The 18,819-nt window shown below is 42.2% G+C and overlaps 1 protein-coding gene and 1 long non-coding RNA gene across 2 annotated transcripts; one reads left to right on the plus strand and one right to left on the minus strand.

The window, feature by feature from the left end:
- Positions 1-286: 286 nt before the first annotated feature.
- On the plus strand, positions 287-18,038 carry DDIAS (DNA damage induced apoptosis suppressor). The gene is made up of 7 exons (XM_068181631.1): positions 287-411; positions 2,230-2,356; positions 3,113-3,274; positions 4,369-4,486; positions 6,257-8,639; positions 9,313-9,474; positions 10,145-18,038. Exons 1-6 carry the CDS (start codon positions 303-305, stop codon positions 9,441-9,443), a joined length of 3,030 nt encoding a protein of 1,009 aa, XP_068037732.1. The 5' UTR covers positions 287-302; the 3' UTR covers positions 9,444-9,474; positions 10,145-18,038.
- LOC137469157 (uncharacterized) lies at positions 9,316-10,147 on the minus strand. Its single transcript, XR_010996374.1, has 2 exons — positions 9,861-10,147; positions 9,316-9,559 (listed from the first exon to the last, which is right to left on the minus strand). It is a non-coding gene; the product is annotated as an uncharacterized lncRNA (long non-coding RNA).
- Positions 18,039-18,819: the final 781 nt, after the last annotated feature.

Raw genomic sequence — 18,819 nt, forward strand, 5'->3', positions numbered from 1 at the left:
TGCCCTCAGGCCCCGGGACGGCCCGGGCGGCCGAGCCCCGCCGCTCCCCGGCCCGGCCCGGCCCGGCCCCAGCGCAGCCCGCGCCCGGGTGAGTCGAAGCGGCCCGGCCGCTCGCTGAGGCTGAGGGCTGCAAACGGGAGCGAGATGTGCTAAGGACCCATGCTTTGGTTTTCCTTAGGCAGCGAGCGAGGCAGCGGGATCACCAGAGGGCACCAGGAACCGCGCTGGGAGCCGGGCCGCTGAAGGGCGGCGGGAGCAGCTGGAGGGCTGCGTGATTCCCCGGCCGGGCGCTGAGGTTTGGGATGTCTGGTTTATTCCAAAAAGCTCGAGTAAAACAGATCTATTCGTGCCGACCTCTTTCAGTCTGTATCCCGGCAGTGAGTCCTGTATTTCTTCCAAAGGGAAATAGAGGTGGAGATCTTGAGTCTGTTTGCTCTTGACAGAACCTGTGTGAGCACTCAAACGCTGTGCTTTATCTCCCGTATTTCAATTTAATACTGGCAGCGTTCTCTGTTTTCTGGGGTGGGCAGTTTGGGGTTTTTTTGTTTTGTTTTTGGTGGTTTTTTTTTGGTTTTTTTTGTGTGTGTGTTTTTTAATGTCTCGTAAAAGTGCAGGTAACAAAAACTATGTAAACTTTGTTTCTAAAGTTCTGAGTTGAAAACAGGTGGGAACGAAGCACCTGCTATTTTCTCCAAGCCCACCTTCTTGGGCAATAAAAAAATCAGACTTTAACTTTATTACTCCTTTTTTACATAGAAAAAGAAATCTTTGTAACTAAAATGAAATAGTTCCCTTTTGGTAAGAGTTGAAGGCATGCACCATTCAATATACTGAGTCAAATTAGTTTCTGTTAATTTGTATGTTGTAAAGAGATGGGTTTTTTCTTATTTTCTTTGGCCCCCTATTACAGCTTTTCCCTACCTCCATTTTCCAGATGTAGGGAATATTGGGATTCTTTTTTTTTTCCTTTTTTTTTTTTTTTTTTTTTTAATCTGAACTACTCAGAGCAATAAGTTTAGTCACTCACATTTTTCTAGTACTCAGTGTTACAGAACTTGTTTTTGCCAGGATGCTGAGAAAGGTGTTCCAAAGGGCAAAGGAACAGCCTGTAAGTTTAACCTTCCGGTGGCAAAATATGAACAAAACATCATTGTTGATTATAGAATGTGAGATTTTTTTTTAGCCTGTAAAAGCCATACTTGAGTGTTCTCTATCTCTTTGGTGTTCTGGCTCTCAGAGAGAGCTTTGGGATGAAGATGTGGAATTCCCTTCCTATTCTGCAGTTTATATCAAAGAGAGATTTATATTTAGCTACGGCTGTGATTAAAGAGCTATTGCAAATGCAGGCTTTTAAGGAGTCATTTGATTCAGCTGTAGAGATCATTTTGGTCATTTAAGTTGGAACTCTGTGATTTGAGGTATTGGATGAGGCTCCAAGTGGCTTGGTCTAGTAGAAGGTGTCCCTGCCCATGGCACTGGGGCTGGAACTAGGTGATGTTTAAGGTCCCTTCCAACCCAAACCATTCCAGGATTCTATGATTGTTGTCTACATTTTTTTAACATCTGCTGAGAAAAAAAGTTGTCTGAAATAGGAGAAGTTTCCTAAAGCTTGATGTTTTGGGCAGCATAGTATAATAAAGCCAAAATAAATCTGCAGGAAAGTAATACTGAATAAAAATAAATTCACTCCTGTTTATTTAAATGTTTAGTTAATAATTTATTTGTCAAATCTGTACAGCCTCTGTTGACCAGGAGCTGCCCTTTTAGCTCAAAGAGCATGATATAGGAGCAAATATAGTTGCTGTTGTGAGCCTTTTTCAAGATTTCCTGAATAATCTCTCCCAAGTCATTGGAGTTGAAGCATTTGCAGAATTACAAGTTCAGTGTTTAACCCCATGTTGTGACTTCACTGTAAATTAAGGAAGAGAATTAGAAAGCTATTTACTGCAGTGCTGTGCCCAAGGATAATTTTAATAAAGATCCCTAAATGCAAGTGAGAATTTGCATGATCTGTGTGCAATGGTGTGCAAATGCCATGAACAGTTCCTTCATATTGCATAACTTTATCCTTTTTTTTTTTAAGAGTTAATTAATAGAATTTATATTTTCAATCAGAGACTATAATTTCCTGAACACTGCTGTTCAAACTGTTAAAACAACCCTACTAAAAGCAGTTAATATTAACACCTCATGAGAACTCTTCTAACCGTTTCAACTTATTTGTTTCAGGTGATGCTGAGCACATGAATAGTGTGCAGGGACTCTTGGCTGCCTCTGTGATTTCCATCCAGAATTCCTGCTTCATCTATCCTGCCTGTCGAAACTGCTTTTCTAGGCTGATACTGGATTCCAGGAGGTATGTCCTGTTTTGGGGATCATGTACTGATTTCCTTTAACTTGGGGATCTCTGATAGCTGAACACTAAACAAAGTGGTGAAAATCCAGCCCCTCCAGATCAAATCCTGATTTTATTTTTTTTTTTCATTTCATTCTACATGTGCAGTGCACCTGGTAGTCCTGTATGACTCTTCACTGAGTGCATGTCCAGAAAGGGATGAGCTTTCTTTTTTAATTGCAGTGTGGGTGAAATCTCTGACACACAGAAGAACAGTAAATCAATGAATATCAGTGCTAAATGGAAGGCGCTGACTTTGTAAAACAAGGATATCTGTTGTTTCAAATGCTGAAGTACAAGATAACAGTGCTCTTTCCTGATTATTTTTTAAACCTAGGTATTTATACTCAAGTTGCAGGAGGAAAAATCCCAAACCAGAATGAAATGTGTGAAAAATGAGTGCAGGAAATTCAAAATTGCACCCCAACAGTCTCTCAAAACCCACTGTCCCTTCAATTTCACAACAGGCTAGCATTTAATAAATCAGTAAAAGAATCCAGAGGCATTCTGTCATAATACACACATCTTGCTCTGAGCCTTTAGTAAGATTAATGCCTCAAGGAGTAAAGAATAAGAAAAAAATCTTACAGTTTTGTATGGAATATTTGATTCAGTATAGTAGTAATATTTACAGCTGCAGATGAATTCTTACCTCAGCAGTGATTAACAGAAGTTCGTATATTCAATCTTTTTTATCCTTTTACTGTCTTTTGTCAGGTTCAACTGTCTAAAATGTGGCTGCACAGGTGAAGCTAAAGAAGCAAGCTACAGATATAGATTGTCCCTAAAGATTGCTGACACTAATGATTTGTTTGACATCACTGTTTTTGGAAGTTGCTTAGATCCATTCTTTGGGGTCACCGCAGAGAATCTGCAGAGGTAAGGAATAGATTATCTGACCATATAGGTGCTGCTGTTTATTCAGCCTAAAAAAACTCCAATGAGCCTAGATGGTGGGAAGATGAGTGGGAAGTAACTGCTAAAGTGCTCCCTTCCAGCATTTTCTTGGTACCCATCACCTTGAGAAAGCGTGGAAGTTTGTTTCTTCGTGAAATCTTGATGTTTTGAGATGGATTACTTCTAGGTAGTAGAAGAAATCCTCCACTTGTCTATTCGAGGCAGCTACTACCTATTAAGTAAGCCTCACTCCTTGGTTGGTTTGGCTTCTTCCTTATGTCCTTTTTCCTTTTTTTGAGATGACTGAATTTCCTTTGTTTAAGTAAGTTGGCTTTTCCAGATAGAGACTTTGGCTTTTCTTTTTTAACAGTTTGAATGCACCTTGTGACTATTTGGCAGTATGACCAAATTTTCCTGAAGAAAGAAGGGATTTCTAAGAAAGTCTGTTAATCCTCACAGCCTGACCACCCACATGATAGGTTTCAGGTTTTCTGGAATGTCAAACTGCCAGGATGGGATATTCAGATAGATTCCCTGCTTCTTTCTCTAGTCTGTTATTTTCCCAATGCTCTGTGTTATCACTGGCTCAAAGACGAATTGTTTGTAATGGCATATTAGCAGCATTAATAACATGCTTGTGACAGGCATTCTGCCCTACACTGCTGTACTGCTGTCAGCTATGAAAAACAGCTATTTCCGTGTCTTACATGGACACTACCATGCTGTAAAGGCTGGGAAGGAAGGGTGTGTAAGGAATAGCAGCATCTTGACCAGCATTGCACAGTCACTGTGTTGGCAGAAAAATCACAACCATGGGGAACACCTGAAAGTTGTCTGTGTATTGAACTTGTTCAGAGTGGTTGTTTTGTTTACTTTATCTCAGTAACAAGTTAGGTGAACTAAAGAATTGAATTTATAGGTTCATGGTTTTCCTGTTTTCATTCTGAGTTCAGTTGAAGCTAGCACAAAGTCTTTACCTTAACATGTGTCCTCATTAGCACTGTACTACAGCTAAAATGCTATGTAAAAGGCTTCTTGCTCTGTTGGTCCAATACTTCTGTGTGTTTTTATTCTAGGTATATTCAAGACTTCAATCAGCTGTCAGGAGAAACAAACACAGAGTCAACTACAAGAGCATTAGTTCAAGCAGTGGAAACCTGTTTCATTGGAAAAAGGTTTATATTTGGAGTGAAGGTAACTTTTAATCCACATTATGGCCTTTTAGTGAGTTTCTGTAGCCACTTAGGGGTATAGACTGAGTTATCAAACCCTCATGTACAACTTCTTTTTGAGAAAATGTAAGGCTAGGACATGAGAAAGATTCTGCTTCTTTTCCCCAAGACTCCTGTGGTTTTGTTGGTTTTTTTTTTTTTTTTTGAATGAGTCACATCCAAAAATCATCTTGATTGGCAGTAGTCAGCTTAACAGCTTGTCAGGGTGCTTTTTGGAGAGCCTGAGCAATGCCAGCTCCTGTGCATATCAGTAACAGCTTGGAGCCTGTAAAAAAGCCATGTACAGTTGGAGCAAGAAACAGACTCTCTTTCCAAGCACTGCCCTACCTTTCCCATGCCGTGTATTCTCCTTTCCAGTCTAAAATGTAAGGAGAAGCACATCCCCTTGTACCATTTTTATATTTCTGGATTTAAGAGCATTTTCAAAATGTTGTTAAAGTACAGATGTTCACCATCTGCACTGGTGGCTCTTTTATGTGTTTAACACTCTTTGAAATAATAGTTCTTAACAGTATTTCTATAGGATCAGTCTTCAAGGTTCTCTTCAAGTGGTGCTTATGTGAGTCATTCATATTATGAAATCTGTGAACTAAATCCTACCTGGCAGGTGTTTTGCCTCTCCCACAGGTTGTATCTGAAGTGAGGTTTTTCCTGATTTACAGCATCTTAAGTAATGGAGGTTGGAGGACTTAATGGATTAACTTTTCTTACCTAGAACCCTTGACCAGGTCTGTGGGCCTGATGCCTTGAGAAGTATAACTAGTCCCAGATGTCATCAGCCTTGTGGCTGCTCCCGCACACACAAGAGCTGAACACACATTCAAAGACTTTGTGTAAAGCCCTTGGCTGTAGGCATTTCTGTATAATTGTGTTCAGCTGTGTATACATCCCAGATAATACTCAGAATCAGCATAACATACTTTTTAAAGACTAACCTAGGAGGGTGTTGTCCTTGGCTAACAGCCTTCAGCCTTAAACCTTGCACAGACTCAGGGAGGAGGAGGGTTGTTAGAGATAACTATATCTGCTTTTTGGCCTCTCTGGCTTTGCCAGACCTTGAGGGGTAGATGAGAAAGGGTTTATCCACTTCTTAAAATACGAGCTAATTCCCTCTCTGTTTAATGTCATTTCTCACCTCTGATTTCAGTGTAGAGAGAAGCAGGTTTTATAAAGAATTGCAGTTGAAGCTCCCTTGGAACACTGCTCTCCAAAAAAATCTGAGCAGATAAAGGTCGTAGCTTATTTCCCTTTCACGGATGTAGTGCACAGAAAGTACCACGCTGGCTTTGGCAGTTGAGCTGCCAAGTCAAGTGTCTGGTACCAGAGTGCTTTGTTTCAAGTGCTGCCCAGTGCCTCCTGGATAAAAGCAAAGCACTGGCCTTAGGCTCCCAGCCATTCACACTGAACTGCACTAGAGGAGGCCCGGAAGCATTCAGTGCCCTAAAGGGAGGAAGAAATTTTGTGTGAAGTCCTTTCTCAGAGTTCTTGGTTGTTTTGCCAGCTCCAAAACTCTGTAATTGCAACAAGCAAAGAACCTCTCACTGAGATACCCTTTACAGCCCTTGCCAGGGTTTATTTCCCAGGGAGGGCCTTGTGTGACAGACTGTTTTGTATTCTCTCCCCTGCAGATCCTGACAAGAAGGGAGATCTAAATTTACGCCTGACTTAAAAGACATGTGGTCATATTTTTTCTCTAAGTTGGTTGGTTTTTTGTTTTCTTTCCCCCCCTCAGCGTTGTGCAAGGGAAGATGGAGGGCGTTCTGCTGCCAGCAGCGTCTTGCAGAAGTGTTCCATAATTAATAGAAGTACGAAAAACCTTGTGGCGTGCCAGATCTTCCCGCCAAATGCTGCTGTTACTGGCTTTACTGTTTTCAGCTACTTAGATCATCTCCTGCAGTCGGCAAAATTCAGGAGCTGTAATAACAGCTCATATTTACCTGATGCGTCATCAGCTCCCATAGATGAACCTCTCAGTGAGCTCAGCAACTTGTCTAGCCTGAGCAGGAGCTCCTGTTTTGTTCAGTCTAGTGGCAGGGAAAGTTTTTTAGGGTGCTGGCAGCAATCTTTAAGTCTGACTTCATCTGTTGCTTGGGTAACAGCGGAAGACTTTCCCACTCTGGAAGTGGGAAATCTGGTAAGTGAACAGCATGAACAAGAGGAGAAGCCTGTCTCTACAGAATTGGGCAGTGTAAGCCTCAACAATCAAACTCTTTGGGACTCACAGTTTCTGATCTCTTCTGTGAAGGAAGGGGATAAAGAGAAGGATAATGAATCGAGTTCACAGCTTAGTCGGACTGATGGTATCTCTGCAACTGATAAATTGGAGAGAGTTTCCTCTTCAAACACCAAATGTTCACATGGAAACAGTTCCAAGTTGTTACAACATCCCTTGGAATCTGAGGTAAAAAACAATTACCCAAAAACTAATAGTAGAAACTATTGTTATGCAGAAAAATCCCACAACTCCCTTGTTTGCAAGAGAGATGCCTCAGCTCCTAATCACATAAATGTAGCTGGAGTGTCTCAGATGGACTCTATGTTTTGGGAAGAGCTCCCATTCTCAGAAAGCCTAAATGAATTGTTAGCCAGAATAGAGGATGGCAGGAGTGTTGTAACATCACCCAGCCTTGATGCAGGCAAATTTGTCCATCTTGAAAGTAACAAGTTGGGTGTAAATCTTAACAAATCGTATTCCAAGCAAGCTGTAGGTGATTTGCCTGCAGCCTGTGTCTCAGGGAGGCTCTTACCACCAGCAGGGAATGATAGTTGGGAGACCACAGTGTTTGCTTGTCTTCAGTCAAATGCAAACCCTCCAAGTGATGTCTCACAATATGAGTCTTCCCCTAATGATTTATCTTCAACCCTCAAGGAAGGTGGAGCTTCCTCTCCAGTTACACCAGAGCCTTCCATTTCTCAGAGCAGATGTGTGCAGTCCAAAGAAGCAAATAATGACAAAGCAAATTCATCTTGGTCTTTTATTAGGCTGCATGGAGAAACCTCCTGTTCAAAAAAGAGCAAGACAGCCACCTGTGTGCATTCTGCATCTGAAAGCTGTTTAGCTTCTTGTGAAAATAAAGAAAATTATTCTACACCAAGCCAAAAAAAGGATCTTACACTCACAGGGGCCCAGGTCTCTGATCCACCAACTCCCAACAATGCAAGAAGTATATATAAAAGAGAATTAAAACCATTGACAGAACTGTCAGATAATACCTTCAGAAGTGTTAGTAGGAAAGAGATGCAGTGGAACAACACCTTCCCTGAAGGCAGCTACAATGCTTCTGCTGATCTCTTTGATGCAAGTGTAAGAGATGTAGCAAAACCTGTGGATTTCTTAAATAAATCATGTAATTCTTTAATACAGGAAGATACTTTGACAGAGAAGGTCACAGCTGAATCAGTGCTTTCTCATGGAGGTGTTCCTTGTAACAGTTCAAAACTGAGCTCATCCCTACACAGGTCCCCTCAGGCTTTTAGCAAGCACAGTACACCTGTAACTTACTCCTTTTGGGATGCAGAATGCAGTTCAGTTTGTGCTCAGGACTTCGTTCCTTATTCACAGTCAACTCCTATGACAAAACCTCTGCAGAAACTATGGCCTGTTGGGGAGAAAAGCTCTTTTATCACCCTCTTCACCCCTAAAAATCCCTCTAAAATCCACTCCAAAGGCAAGCGATCCAGGTCTTCCTTTCAGAACACTCTGCTGCAGCAGCTTACCGGCAAGTTAGTGAACCATGAGAGACCAAGGAACAGGAAAGACAAAGAAAGTGGTAGCTCTGCTTCCCAGAAGTTCCTTAACAGCCAACTGCCTGCCAGCTTGGAGGAGTGGATCCCTCCATCTTCAAACAAAGGGCTGAAACCAACTGCATCTTTAAAAACAATTAGCTGGGCTGCTGACTTGGAATCCACCTGTGGGCACACTGGCAGGAACCCTATTTCTGAAAGTAGAAAGAACAGTGAAAATAATGAAAATCTCATCCAAAATGAGAGAATAAGCCCTGGGGATAGAGCCAGGATTCTAACGCCTTTATCTGCAAGTGTCAGCAGGACCTCATTTTTAAATGATCTCGTCCTGAAAACTTCTTCCCCTTCAGAAGGTGAGAATCACCTCTCAGGTGGAAATTATTCAGAGGTTGTGTTGGAAGGGCCAACTCTCTGGTCTCCTGAGCTGTTCTTCCAAGCACAGACCCGTTTTTCTAAGAAGCCAAAATTCTAGGGAAGATACATTTCTGTGATGTGTTCTTTTAATTTTTTTTTTAACTTTTGGGAAGGATCTGGTGAAAGGAAACAGTTATTTAAAAGTTAAATTGTTTATACACCTGTCAGCATATACCTTGCAAAGAGGAGTTAGGTTTATTTTCAGCCCTTTGTACCACAGAGATGAGGGAAATTAGAATTTGTAGTTACTATATTTTCTTGAAAATTAATGAGGATGTGCAATAAACACTTTTGTAAATGTGTGAGTATTGAATAGATCTCACTTCATAAAGAAGAAGTAGGTGAAGTGTTTTAATGTTCACTGTTGTCTTTTCATCACAAGAGCAGCCCTGGAATCCACATCCACTCCAGATTCTTCCCTGATGACTCAGAAGAAGGGCCAAGTTTTCATCGAAGGTTTGATGGTGCCTTGTATCTGGGCCCATTGGGATCCTGTGACAGCCTTGAGCTGGGTGACGGGGGCCATTCTGAGAGCTTGGTAGCAGCTCCCAGTTTTCCTACAGGTTTTTTTCAAGTTAAAGACTGCTAGTGGCAGATTTCTGACAGTGTCTTCCCTCTCCTTGCTTTAAGGTCTTCTGTATCCCAAATCCAAAACAGCTGCATTTAGGGTCATTGAACAGAGAAGTATTGGATCTGCTGCTTGTAAGCTTTTAAGTCAGGTCCTGCAGAAGGATGTGGGAATCTGTTGGCACAGGATTTGAGCAGCCTGAAAATGCTGACATTTTGTTGTGAGTGAGTGTTTTAAGGTCCTGGTGGGGCTCCAAGGGGGTGAAGGGGATGCACCACGTTTGTAGAACCAGAAACAGACTTAAAAGTACTTGCTGTGACTTTCTTTTGAGGTATAAAATAAATATGAACCATTTACATTGTGACTAGTGACAGGGAGCGGTTACTTGGTTCCTTCTGAGCTGCAAGGTGGATGTTTTTATCTTCCTGTGTTTGAGGCCTCATATAATTTCTACAGCATCTGCTTAAGTCTCCCTCTTTGTTCAGAAGAGTTTTTTAGGAATAAGGGCATTTACTGTCACTGCCTTGTTCTTTATCCATGATTTTTAGCATGGATCACCATCACAGAACATACAGGTAAACTTTTTCAGTTTCTCAGTCTCTAGCCTAACTTCTGCAATGCTTTTAATCAAATGCTTTTCCCTTTGAGGGATGGGAAGGAGAAGGGTATTTGGAATCAAACAAGCTTCTCCTGTGGCTGAGTAGGGTATAAATGAGGTACAGCCTCTCCTGCCAAGGGTGCAGATGTGCTGAGGCTGCAGGCATTCCTGCAGGCTGACCCAAGAAAAAGTTACACATGGTTATGCAGCAGGTCTGCACAGGTAAATTCCTTCTACAAAGAAGCTTTTTCAAGTCAGCATTGGTTGGTTTGGGGTTTTTTTCCCCTTATTTACAGCTGAAATCTAGGCACAGGTTCAAAGACTTGCCTGGCATTGAAAGGACATGGAGCACAGCTCTGCAGATCAGTGAAAGACCTTGTCTCCTCTTGCTATCCCCAGCAAGATACTCAAGCACACCACGAAAGTTTCTCTGGTATTTAAGGATCCTGCAACAGCAGATGGCAGTGGAAAGAGGCACAAGATTTCTGCTGACAGGTCCAGGCCTAGAGCTCTGCAGTCCCTGAACCCTAGACAGAAACAGAAGAAAAAGGAACATCTTGTTATAGCAAAAAGAGAGACAGAAAAAGAGCAGAATTAGACATCACAGTTTTTAACAATGTTTAATTGATAAGCTAATGATGTTTTTAAACTGAGAGGGGGGGAAATTTAGGTTAGATACACAGAAGAAATTCTTCACTGTGAGGGTGGTGAGGCACTGGCGCAGGTTGCCCAGAGAAGCTGTGGATGCCCCATCCCTGAAAGCATTCGAGGCCAGATTGGATGTGGCTCTGAGCAACCTGGGCTAGTGGAAGGTGTCCCTGCCCATGGCAGATGGTTTTGGAACAAGATCTTTAAAGTCCCTTCCAACCCAAAACCATTCTGTGGTTCTGTGACCAAGGTAACCTGTGAGTGGAGTTGCTTGCTAAGTGCAGTGCCAGTGACAGCAGAACATGGCAGGGCTCTGCTGTAAAGGACAAGAGCTCCCTATGCAAGGCCTCCTGGCACAGCCAGAGGGACAGGAGGTAAGAGCAGAAGTTGTAAGGGCTTTGCAAGCTGCTGCTGAGTTGTCCAGCTGAGCTTTAGCCCAGCAAATCAGCACACCAAAACCACACCAGAGCTGCTTCAGTCAGGGTAGGGCAGGGCTCCAGGATGAGGCCCAGTGAAAAGGCCTGGATTTGTGCCTGCATTTACCAAGTGCTGTGCCTATTGGAAAGATTTTATATATTGCAAATAAAATCCAACTTGATGAACCCTTGGGGCAAGTGGAAAAGGAGTAAGAAATGTTGCCTGCCTGGAAATTACAAATCTGCATGTAGAGCTTATGTAGAAGAATTGAAGTGAAAGACAGCATTACTCATACCCAAATCACTGAGCATAGGGAAGGCAATACAGAAAAGGTTTGAAGACATCAAAACACTACAGCACATAATAGGGTACTGCAGTTATCATTGCCTCTTCAAGCACTCCCTTGTGATGAACCGGACAGCACCCACTCTATCACCAGGAGTTAGAGCTGATCCAAGTGAGACACCAGAGACTTGATGCAGCTGGCTATGAAACACTGCTAGAGCTTCTACATCATATACCTGACAGCGTCTTGACATGAAATGTTTGGTCCAGCATGAGTAATTTTTTTTTTTCACCAGACAATTCATTCACATACTAGGGTAAGTGATAGCTTTGGTGCAGGCTGATGTGATTATAATTATAAGCTTGTACAAAAAGACTAAAGCTCAGCTTGTTTAATTCTGAGGGGAATAAAACTCCTGAAAATGCACACTGGGTTTGTGATTGATTCCCTATGCATAGAAATCCATAAATCAAGGCAAGATTTTAAATTAGGCAAGACTGTCTGTGCCATACCATTGAAATTAAAGCAGGGCACTCAGATCTCCCGTGCTTTGTGCAAGAGGACTGCATACAGAGTGAGAGCAAAAAGTATTGTTGTGTGACAGGCCCCTGTCAGCAAGATGACATCGAGGCAGAGCTCCCCACATGCTCGGTAGGGAGACTTTGACCATGAGAGGATGGAAGAGAGGTAGAAAAAGCTCTCTTGCTTTTGCTCCTGTAGTCAGTCAGCCTTGCACATCTTCCCCTGGGCAGCTTGTTCCCTTTTTGCAGGGAGCCTTTGTGTGCTCCTGTTCCTTTCACCCTCAGCAAAGCCTGGCACAGGCTGTACCCTTGCTGCTACACCTGCTGAACAAGAAGAAGTTTACACATTCCACTGGTTGCATGCTCCTTGGAAGGAAGAGTTGCCACTCTTCACCTGCCCCTTTCCTTTCCCCAGGAAGAATTTGATTTGTTTTCTCCAGCCTTCACCTCCAAAAGCAATACACTCCAGCCTTCCTCTCTTTCAGTAAATATTCACTTCCCAAGAGGTCTGAGCATCTGAAGGATGTTTCCTTCCCCTCCCTTTGCCTCGTACCTACCTAGAAGCACACAGACTTTTCCCTATCCAAATACCTCTCTGTTCTCACCGACTCCAATTGCCAGCTTCCTGGGGAAGGAAGAGCAGATGGTCCAGCCCTCATGTCAGACATTTACCAAGGAAGGAGCTTCAAGGTCAGTGGAAGAGGCAATAAAAGACACATGGTGTCTTCAAGCTTCACAGCTCGTTTCTCAGTGTAAGTGTTAGCAGGAGTCATCTTTGATGTGGGGCACAGCACAGGGAAGGAAATGTGATCCCCAAAAGAAGTCAGAGCATAAACTGAAATGTGTTTACCAAAAGACAAAAGGCTTAAAATGGGAGATCTTGTCCAAAAGGATTTTAGGCCTTGAGGAAGGCAGGTCACTGGGGCACTCCAGTGGAGTTCAATGAGGATGAAAACAGCAAGTTGAAGGCTGAGCAGAAGGAATGGCATTAAAAAAACAAAAAATTACTAGGTCAAAGAATAAAAGACAACCAAAGCTTCCAACCATCATCCAACATCTTGCATCTTGTGGCAGGTTAAACAAGAGTTTAACCTGCCACAGGTTTGCAAGTTCAGTGAGTGGATGGTGCCTCTGTGAAAGGCCACCCTCTAGTGCCTGATGACGGCATTTTTTGGCATTTCAAATCTCTATAATTTCTCCTACTTTTTTTTTTTCTCTTCTACTGCAAAGGGACCTTGCTCCCATGGGCAGCAGCTCTACATCTGCTCTTCTTGTGAGGTCTCAGTGCTGCAAGAGCCTCAGTATGCTCAGCCCAAGCAGAAAATCCTCAGTAGCCATTCATTTGCTGGTCTAATGTCAAACCATGTCAATTGAATGCTTTATATTTATGGCAATTTTGCTTTGCAGTCCAAATCAAAAACCAAACAAATCAAACACTTTAGTCACCAAGTGGAAAGGATTAAACATTTATTTACATACAGATACACATGTAAGCAATTTCTAAGTATAAAAAGGACATTACAAATAAATGTGAAGCATCATACATTCATCATCCTGGTCATCCAAAACACATTCCTTTCTCAAACCCACTGTACCACACTTGACCACAAGAACTTAAAGAAGAGACAAGCCAAATGCTTCTGACAGTGAATGATTCACATTTTGGTGATTTGCTAACACCTATACCCTCCCCAAAGACAGCACTACCCCACCAATGAGATCAATTGTCTGACCAGCTGTAGTGCATTTTCTCCACTGAAATGGTTGTGCTTGATCAGCAAAAGCCACATCCTCTCCTCATCCTTCTGGCCAAATGTTTAGGAATGAGGGCTCTTGCTAAAATTCTGTACATTGTGCTAAGTTCACAATTGTTGGGGAAAAGACAGCAGACCTTTGTGGGAAAAACTCCAACACAGAAAATTCCTTTAATGCTGTGAATTCCCTGGCATGGATATCACAAACAAAATGCTGCTGTTAGTGCTTAAGCAGATTTTTAAACTACAATTCAAACTATAGTTGATGGTGTAAAATATACTTTGTTCATACTGTAAAAGAAATTACGTGTTTCCATGTTGATTAGATAGTAATCAAAGCTGAGGGTAATTCAGGTTTTCTCCTGAGGAAACGAAGATGCCTTTGTAGCATCTCTAAAAATTATCATAGCTTTCAGGAAAGAGGAAATGTTTTAGATTCAAAAGTCTAAAGGTAATGCAGAGCATGACGAACTTGTCAGTTAGATAACATTACAAAGGGAAACAAGCCAGTAAACATAAAATTAAAATGCCTACTCAAAGTATTAATGAATTCAAATGAGAACGGGGTGAGTCTTTCTGTATAGATCAAAAGCAGTTTGAAAAAAATCTCGTGATCTGCAAATTCACAGAACAGCCAAATATGTGCAGCAGAACAGAGTGAAGTGGAAATAAAAGAGCAGAAAGAGCCTTGTCCCATATTGACAGCTGAGTGACTACAGCTGCTCCAATCTCAGGGTTTTGGGGTTTTTGTTTTCCTTTTGTAAACAGCTGTGGAGAATAAAATGGCATATCTGCAGTGCATCTTATTATGCTAAAAACTATGGCATATTTTAAACTATTTCCCTAATATGCAGAGATATACTTGTCACTCCCAATCAGCATAGTAACAAGCACTGGGCTTGCTCCATACTCTCATTAGAGGGCCTTTTCTCCACTAAAATGTTGGCTTCAGAAGATAGTTTTTCTCCCTTCAGTGCTGGCTGTGGGTGGGGGTGAGTGGTAACCCTTTCTTCCCAGCACTCTGTAAGAACTGAGGCAATGGCAGTGCCTGAAATCATAGCAGCTCTCCCCACCAGAGACCAAGTATTTTATTCCCCCTCTATTAAAAAGTAAAACTGGCATTCCCTCTCCTCTGCTTGCCCTTCTGTAAAGACTCAGCTGCTGGGACACTGCGGGACACTGCATTTACTAAAGTTCAGTGGCAATGATGCAACCCCAGCCCTCAGAGACATCCACAGCACCCCACCTCCCAGTGACAGCTCCTCCTCCACACCACCCCAAGTCTCACTGGATGGAGAGCAGCACCCACCTACTCGCTAGAGAGCAACTCATTTGCACAAAACTCCCATAAATTCTTAATGTCTGAATCTTTTTTATTGGTCCTGTAAAAAGGGAAGTATTCCTTACAGGGTGTCCTGGCTGGAAGGGGCTTATTGAATTATTAACTTTATGTCCATAGTAAGAAGCTTGAGGTGGCACAGAAAATGAGTCTCTGCTGCTCTTCTTTCTAACTAAAGCAGGAGTCAGATCTAGTGTTTCATGCAATCAGATCATCCCTCCACAGTGCTTGAGGCATGAGCAGTAATTAGAGAAGAGCAGATTCATTGATGAGAGGTACTAGAGGAATCAAGCTTTGAGAAGTGCCGAGGTTTGCATTCGTGTGACACCAGACACTCCAGAGCCCTTGACTGCTACCCATGCAAGCCTAAGAATACTTTTAACATCCCCTCTGCCCCAGGGAACTGTGCACAGCCAAAACCATGACTGACACAGGTTTGGGCCATATCATTTTTTGCCTGAGGACCAGGCAGTCAGAAAATGCTCACCAGGGACACCACCACTCTGTACTCACGAGTGGGCATGTCCTTGAGAATGTTATCCCAAAATAAGCAGAAGTGGAAAAAACAAAGGTGCAAATGTAAAACTGGCATCTGTTTTTGAGTAATATTGTAGCACTAACCAGAGCTAAAATTATCTTCTGAGCTTACTGGAAAAGGATAACTTGTTCAAAAAATGTGATCACATCCACCAAGTCCTAATTGCAAGTTATTAACATGAAAACAGAGACAATCTCTGAGTATTCTAAACCCAGCTTCTGTTCATCCAGACAGATAAGCTGAGCTGTTGATCCTGACTGTGCTATTAAAACCAGTCTAATTTTTCACTGACAACATTTGCAGCCTAAATTACACTCATTGCCACCTCATTTTCTGCTCTGTCTGGGTTATCTTCCCCCAGTTATCCCATTGACTGTATTTGAAGGAGCAAGCTTTAGAGATTAGGCTTTTTTTCTGGATATGTGGCTCCCATTGGAAAAGAAACACACACCTGTAACTCACATGGCATAGTTTTTACTTCTGGTTTAAGTTACAGCTTGTTCACAGGAGGGGAAAGGTTGTGATGGCGTCTGTGAGTGACAACAGCTGGTGATCTATCCCAGCTGGATATGGTTCAGTACAGCAAAGGCAACTTTGGGTCAGGTGAGTGAGGTGGTGATTAGAGGGGTAAGTCAGCGAAGGCAGCATGCTGCTTTGGGAGCCCTGCATCATGCTCAGCATGACTACCCTGCCGTCTGCTTTCCCAGCCAAGACAAATCCTAAACTGAGGCAGATGTGAGGTCAGTAACATTTATGGTACATTTAGCTACAGCTCAAGTGGATGATTGCATTTCAAAGACATCACCAGTTCCAGTTGAGGCTGTTCTGCTTAGGATGCACTGCATGCTTATAAGAAATCAAGCTATTGTTTCACCACCATTCATCATCATAAGACAAGACTGTCCTTCAAAACGATGATCCTTGAACAGCAGTTACAACAATTATCCACAGCAAAAGGATAGAACTGATGCTAGGAAAAAGGGTGATGTCAAACCCAAAATTTGTTGAGATAACAAAGTTTATAAAAAGAGGAAGAAAATATGTTGATTAAACAGGGTTTTCACTAGTATAATGGATTAGAGCATTTCCTTTGGCTCTAGAGGGTTTTCTGGTGAGCCCTTATGTACAGAGACATTTAGAAAAGGATAGAGTTTCCATACTTGCTTATTTGGAATTCACAAAATATCCTCTAGAAACACCTTTTTCCAACTGAATTAACTCAAAAAAGGACTTTGTTGGTAGGAGCCAATTGCATACGGATATTTGGTGCTTTGACACTAAAAGTAAAATAATGCAGAGTTTCAGACTAAATTTCAAAGCAAACCTTTAAGAAAGCCCAGAGCAATCAAAATCCTATCTATAGATGCAATTTTAAAAGCAGATGGGATGGAGAAAATCCTGAACACATGAAGCCATCTCTTTACTTGCATTTTCTACTCCAGAGTCATCTTTCCATTGCAGAAATGGCTGTAGCACTCATTTCTGCCCCACAGCCAGGAGAGGGTTTTTGCAACAGTGTCTCCAGCCATTTCTGACCCCAATGGCACCACAGGTTCCCAAAGGGCAGCATATCCTACATGTTTGCTCAGCCTGCTTCAGTAGCTGGAGAATTTCACCTATTTTCCAATTGAATTCAGTCTCTGACTGCAGGAATCATGCCAGCTCAACATTTCAGACTGATTTACAGTCCTTCATACTGAAAAGAGAAGTGGAAAAGCAGCTGAACAAACAGCAGTTCCTTAGGGATAACAAACAAGGCAAAACCCAGTGGATTTGACTCTAATTGCATCCCTTGTCAACAAAAGCTTTGGAAAGCCTGTTGTCCTGCGTGTGCACCCACCGTGCTTCTGCATCACTAACTTTGACTTTCCCTCTTTTCAAATCACTGTCTCCTGTGTCAGCCCCAGTCTGCTCCTGGCATTACTGATGCAGAAGGAATTCGATAGCCATTAACTGCTCAACCTAGACTAGCAGGAGCCAACTGTTACCAACACAGCCATCTCCAAAAAAATACAAACAGCACCAGCAGGCTGACAGATTTTAGGGGCTGTTTCATGTGTTCTACAGCAAAGAACAAAGTATCTTGCCTATAATTTGTCATGTGTGGTTTTCATTAAATAATGATCATAGAGCCATTTAGCATTCAGTACAAACAAGTATCTGACTGCACGTTCAAACAGCTTACAAATGGAGGTCAAATCAAGACTTTAGGGTTTGAGATAGGAAGAGGCACCCAGCATCCCCCTTCTTTACAGAGCTCATAATTTCACTTTTCCCATCTTACTTCTTTGACATGAAGGGTTTTTTTTAGTTTGGGTTTTTTGCCCCCTAGCATTTAAATGGGGGAATTCAAATATGGACAGAAGGGAATCATGGCTTGTCTCAGCAAACGCTGTGTCAACACCCAATGCAAAACTTCACAGCAAGTACTTCACATCCAGCGATCTGAAGCACTGAGTGTTTGGTAGTTTACTCAAGATCAGCCTGACTGAATCAGTGGCTCCCACTGGAGATTGGAGTTTAGACCATCCAGTTTTCAGAGATGCTTCTATTAATCTCTGCTAACAGGCTTGCTAGATTAAGCAAACAGCTGTTGATCATCCAGTACTGGCTTCTGTTTGGACATAATCATTGTGCTAAAAATGTCACGAAAGGGTCTCATTACAGGACTACTACAAAAATTAACATTCAGCCAGAAATAAGATTACTCCATGGCTGTGAATATATCACCCTCGAATCACATTCAAATCCAGCAACCACACTAAAAGCTTGGCTTTTGTGATAGTAGAGAACATACCCAGTCAAATTTGTCCCCATTATATCAATTCTGCAAGGGTTTTGAATACTTTATCCAGCAAGCATCACAAGGATTTTACTGACAGTTCTCTCAAAAATCTAGCAAGGTGTTTAGTTGGAGAGCTGATTATCACATAATTGGGATTTTTTATTTTTCAAGACTCTGCAGTTGATAACTTCCTCTTCCAGTTGGGAAGCCTTCAGCAGTGGATAAGACTGTAGAAGAGAAGATAAGCCCTCAGTACTACAAAGAAAGTTTGGCTGTATGCACTACAGAGATATTCAGAGGTGTACAAAAGTAACTCCAGGAAAGGAGTTACTACAATAAAACACCACTTCTTCAACAAGAGGCATGTTTGCAAACAGCAGAAAGAGAGGCGAGTCTCAAACTACAGCTTTGGTTTATGACTGTGTAAGAAACGTTGCACATACCACCATTGTTTCCTTCCAACTTTTTAAGTCTACACAGAATAAACATTGAAAGGAATCAGTTCAAATTTTACTGGAGAAGTCAGGTCATTTACTTGAACATCAGCCCAACCACAGCACTCCGCCCCACCACAAAAGCACATCACTGTCTGGAGATGGAGTCCTTACACAAAGATTCAGTAGCAATAAAAAGAACCAGCACTTTGAGGTTGCTAGTAGGCAGCTAGTCTCCAAAATCATCAC

Source organism: Anomalospiza imberbis, chromosome 2 (assembly GCF_031753505.1).
Source record: "Anomalospiza imberbis isolate Cuckoo-Finch-1a 21T00152 chromosome 2, ASM3175350v1, whole genome shotgun sequence".
NCBI classification, from domain to species: Eukaryota; Metazoa; Chordata; class Aves; order Passeriformes; family Viduidae; genus Anomalospiza; species Anomalospiza imberbis.